General features: G+C 42.6%; 1 protein-coding gene across 1 annotated transcript; it reads left to right on the top strand.

Annotated features, from left to right (window-relative positions):
• Nucleotides 1-1,965: 1,965 nt before the first annotated feature.
• On the top strand, nucleotides 1,966-3,771 carry PHALS_12326 (hypothetical protein L915_20643; the record flags this gene model as incomplete). The annotated part of the gene is made up of 1 exon (XM_024727853.1): nucleotides 1,966-3,771. The coding sequence occupies one exon, from the start codon at nucleotides 1,966-1,968 to the stop codon at nucleotides 3,769-3,771; it is 1,806 nt and encodes a 601-aa protein (XP_024578388.1).
• Nucleotides 3,772-5,231: the final 1,460 nt, after the last annotated feature.

The raw sequence follows: 5,231 nt of genomic DNA, 5'->3' as shown, positions 1-5,231 counted from the left end.
AAGGTCGGTGACCTAAAGTACGCTTCCTCAAGCGCTTAGCTACGGCAGCCCCGCTGCATGCAGAATCAGATAAATATAGTGACACATTCCCCGATCCGGATGCGAAATAGTGCTGAGTCATCCTTACCCATCTCTTTTCACCACGTCGTAATATTGCCTTAACAATCATTAAAAAGATATGACGGTGGATTAGTTTAGCTTCTACACCAATAGGACTCATATCAATTTGATTATCTCTCCGTCTTGAAATACCTTTCTAGTTCCACCGGAAAGAATGAACCAAGCTGAACGAAAGGTCTTGCCTTCTATTCAAAGAGAAGACTTATATACACTCATCTTTCTCGACTATTTTTTATATGAGAGAATAAACGTGTTCGTCACAAAACCGTGCTTCGCACGGTAGATGCGTTACAAATTGTTGGTCGACCATCGATATCGCTGCACCGCGATAAGGGTGGACCAGATAGTATTGCATCAGAGTCATTCTACTTGCAACTTCCAGTCAACTGTCTTCACATGGATTTGCTCTAAAGATTGCACTTTTTTGCTGCCTCAAGACGTCCAAAACCTGAGCACTTCACATCAAGGCTATCCGTGGGAGCGACTGTAACGCACGATGGTAATCTTTATCCTCCGCAGAATTAAGCTAAATAAAGTGCCATAATTGTGTCGATGGACCTGTATACCTGGTGACCGCGATCTACTTGCATCAAGCTTTTCTCCTGGCTCCTAGCAATTTATGCCTGCAACCTCCTACTACTTTAAAGACAGCAAACGCGAAGCACTGGTACTTCTCGGGAGCTTTACTGAGTTTTTAGCCATTTCAACTCTTCTTACCCAGAATGAAATATCTATTTCGTTTCTATATGTGAATGACTGCCTATGTTAAGCGTCCAATCAACGGCGGAAGCCGATTGTGGAAGCATAAAACGTCTGGTGCTGCAAATGCTGGTTACACGACCAGGACGAGGTTTCATCGTGGTCATTCCAGCAGTGGTTATCGCAGTGGTAGTGGTAGTGATGTATTCATTAACAAGAAAGGTTGACAGAATGTGTAACCGTGTTGATAGTTGGAGCTTGTCCTAGTGCGAGGTATGAGCGTGTCTAAAACCAAAGAAGAAAGTTCAAGCAGGGAATGGTGCAAGCTTTGCTTGACTGTGAGGTAGCTGCAGTTCTGAATATGTTGCATTTTCATCAAGCAATGGAAACTTTACCACGTAAGTGATTGAAGTTTCTTCGTCTGCTCTAACGTCCGCTCGTCTTGCTAGTACTATATAGTACTTTCTATATAGCATAGTTCAACGCCTCAACTTACTCTATCAAAAAGCCAGCTCACACAGTGAAAAATATAAAACGTATTACTATGTCTTTTTGCTAGTGAAGCAAACCATATCACATTTAATGAAAAAAAGCTTACCGCGCACAGCCTTCAAAAAATATTTCATGTTACTCGACAAGGCAGAAGCTTTTTGTGTCCAAGATGCCACGGCAACTCCTCTCCATCTACTTGTCTGACGATAGCTAGTTTGCAGTGATCACCAGTAAATCTTTCTTTGAAGACTAAAATCACTATGAGACGAATGTGTCTTATTGGAACTTTGAGTGCGATATTGTCGAGATTTAACACTGATAAGCGCAATGTCTGCTCCAGTAACTGGTTTGTCGAAAGTAGCTGATGCTATTAATCATCTTAGAAATACAGAATAAGCTATAAGTGCTTACAGGCCCACGCGCAGAGTTTTTGCTACGTAATGGTGATAACGCTTTCAGCGGGCACTGAGTATTGTATTCCATGTCTATTTCATTTATTCGTAAGAACACAAGTCATCATCAGTTTCGGTATTGTTGTGGATGCGTAAAGAATGAAGTATTTTCTCACGTAACGGATGCTCGCGAACCTATTAAGTGTCTCGAGCATCACGACAGTAGACACACGGAGCACATTTACTTTTCAGATTCTAGATTATGATTGCCAAACAAGGAAACTTTGCGAATGAAACCACCCGACATTCGCAGCTCCAGCAGCTTCAGCGTATTTACTGTCGTGGCGAATTGCTGCATGAGGTACAAATGCAGGAGCTCTTTGAGGATAGTAAACACTTTGTCGACATGCCCATCAAGGCCACGTCGTCAATAGATGACATATTGAGCCAATTTCAAGAGCTCAAGGCGACAAAGTCAAGCGGTCCTGAGTGGAAAGCTCAGCTTTCAGCGTTTGTCAACCAGCATTTTGATTCACCAGGATCAGAACTGGAACAAATCACCCCGCCAGATTATTTAGAGGGAGAAATGCCGGAAAAAATCAAGGAAATAAAAAACGAACGACTGCGAGAATGGGCAATGGAGCTGCATAAGCTCTGGAAGGTGCTTGCTCGAATTCCCACGGTTGCCTCGGCGGGTCAAAGGGCAAGGAGCTCATTTCTTGGCTCAGTTCCTATTGTAAAAGGACCAGACGATTCACACGGTGTTTTGGCGCGTCAATCTGGTGGGGAAAATGTTGTTGTTGTGCCCGGTGGTCGCTTTCGCGAGGGCTACTACTGGGACTCTTACTGGATTGTGCAGGGATTATTGGTTAGTGGGCTCGACCAGACCGCACGAGGAATTGTTAATACGTTACTTGAATATGTTGCAGAGTTTGGATTTGTTCCAAACGGCGGGCGTATCTATTACCTCACGCGCTCACAGCCTCCAATGCTCTCAGAGATGGTGCGTGTAGTTGCCAAGGTAAGAAAATCTAACTCAAACGAGGACACAAACACTTGGGATCTCGAGTACCTGCAAGCTACAGTGCCATTGCTTGAGCGAGAATACGACTTTTGGATGCAACGTGGTCCTCATGGTCACGCAGTAGAGGTCATTGGTAAATCGGATGAGACCTTTATACTTAACCGATTCGTAGCAAATGCTAATGAATGTCGACCTGAATCATACCGTGAGGATATCAATACAGCCCTTAAATCTCAGAGTGGCGATTGTGATAATGCTAGACTGTACAATGACATCATTGCTGCGGCTGAGAGCGGGTGGGACTTCAGTAGTCGATGGTTCAGCGACTTTTCTTCAATACCTACCATTCGCACCTCGCGAGTGATTCCAGTCGATTTAAACACAATATTACATCGTGTGGAACTCAATATCGCATCTTTCCACAAACTTTTAGGAAATTTTGAGGCGTCAGAAAGATTTGATGATGCTGCTAAAGCACGCGTGAAAGCAATGGATGCAATGTTATGGAATGAGTCCAATGGAAGTTGGAAAGACTATCTACTTGACTCGTGCACGCACTCGCCAGTGGTGTCCCTATCCGACTACTTTCCATTGTGGAGTGGAGCTTATAATAAGGCTGATTTGAGTCGAATCGAGAAAATCGTGACGTCTCTGGAAAAGTCTGGCTTATTGCAAGAGGGAGGCGCTGGAACCACAAAGTTTGTCACGGGACAGCAATGGGACGCTCCCATAGCCTGGGCACCGCTACAAGATATTGTCATTGAAGGTTTACAGGCCGCTGATACGGCAAAGTCTTGCGCTCTTGCGAAAAGGCTTGCGCAGTCATGGGTGGAAGCCGGTTTTGTCGCCTGGCTGAAAACGGGTCTTATGTTTGAAAAGTATAACGCAGAGCGCTATGGGGGCCCGGGTGAAGGTGGTGAGTATACGCCACAATTTGGTTTTGGCTGGTCAAATGGCGTGATCCTCACAGCCTTGACGAAGTATCAGGAGCATTTGAACATTCCCGGTCGATTCGAGAATGATGTTGAACTCAAGAATTTCTGACATTATATTTCAGAAGAAGAATGCAATCATAGAAAAATTATAGCTGTCGATGAATGAGCGGCATAGAGTTTTTTTTCAATTTTACCACACCTCCAATATTGTAATAGTGTAGTACATCCAGTTAGTGTAGGTAGGATTGCTGTGTCTATCTTCGCAATAGGACCAATTACAGCAGCATGCAATGTGCTTGTTGTCTATGCATGGTGCAGCGCAAAAAGGCCCCTATCTTTGGTCGCTATCGCCACAGGAAACTCTATCGTGACCATCACAATCTATATTAACATAACGGCGAGATTGTTCGCATGTATTTATTACACTGGCAAAGCTTACAAACTCGATGATACCGTCTTGACGCCAGGTGAGACTTCGAAATCGAGATATAATTCTTACTGAAGACTGAAATTGCTTTTAGGTCGGCAAGAAATGAAGCAGAAATTACTAATGAAACGTCTCTGTAAGGGCGGATTCTATTCTGACAGGTGAGTATTTTTCATAAAACTCACCACATCTCTTGAATTTGTGAGCATGTGAGTATTTTAAATGGCCACTCCATATATTTTGCTTGTTTTTGCGTACCCTCCCCTGGTTTATATTTCATATCGTAAATTTATCCCAATACTCACATACACATGCTTATAAATATTTACTATTGATGTAAAGATACTATAAAAGCTACTGGATGAAAGCTTTGTGAGTATTTTTTACCCACACTTTTATCCAAAATATGTCTCCTATTGATATTAGATGAACCAAACCTTGTCTCGTTCATTGTTCCGTGTGAGCCAATGCTTTTACAGACATACGCGACACATTTAGCATGAATACAAGTCAAATGATCCACTTGCTAATGTGACTTCTATGGAAGATTGCTTAGTGTGACATCAGAAAAAAAAGTTATGATTTTGAGCGACGAATATACAAAATATAAAAACATAACTTTAGTAATAAAACAATGTCCAACTTTATCAAAAAGAACGGAGGACAGTGTTTGCTTGCTGAGGTTTTTGACGTAACCGATGTCCTGGCGCTTACTTGCGAAGGAAATAGCAATCGATCATCAAAGCATTAAGAATGCAGATCCACAAGTGTTATTCGATCAGGGTTGAAAATCATAATTCTTGAGAAAAATCGCATAGTGGATTGGCTGACTGGACACCACCCAGTTTTGGAATTGAGGACCCTTCAAGTAGCTGAAATTTCTTTTTGCTCGCTACAAGTGTACTAATAAGATTTGACTCTAGCTTAAAATTAACGAAAAGTATGCATCGTTTACATCTATCACAAAGAAGCCCTGTATGATGTGATGCATGAACCTTTGCAGACGTGTGCTCCAGAGACCGCTCGATTTCGAGATACCATCGCCAACGTTTCGTATGAAGTCAAGAATATTATATTTCGTCACAGGTACTTCTGAGCTACGCTCTGATTCTAAATAACAACAGTGATACGTGTATACAGAC

This window comes from Plasmopara halstedii (assembly GCF_900000015.1).
Source record: "Plasmopara halstedii genome assembly, contig: Scaffold_614, whole genome shotgun sequence".
Lineage (NCBI taxonomy): Eukaryota > Oomycota > Peronosporomycetes > Peronosporales > Peronosporaceae > Plasmopara > Plasmopara halstedii.
The sequence above is the reverse complement of the archived record's forward strand: the minus strand, read 5'-3'. Positions and strand labels throughout refer to the sequence as shown.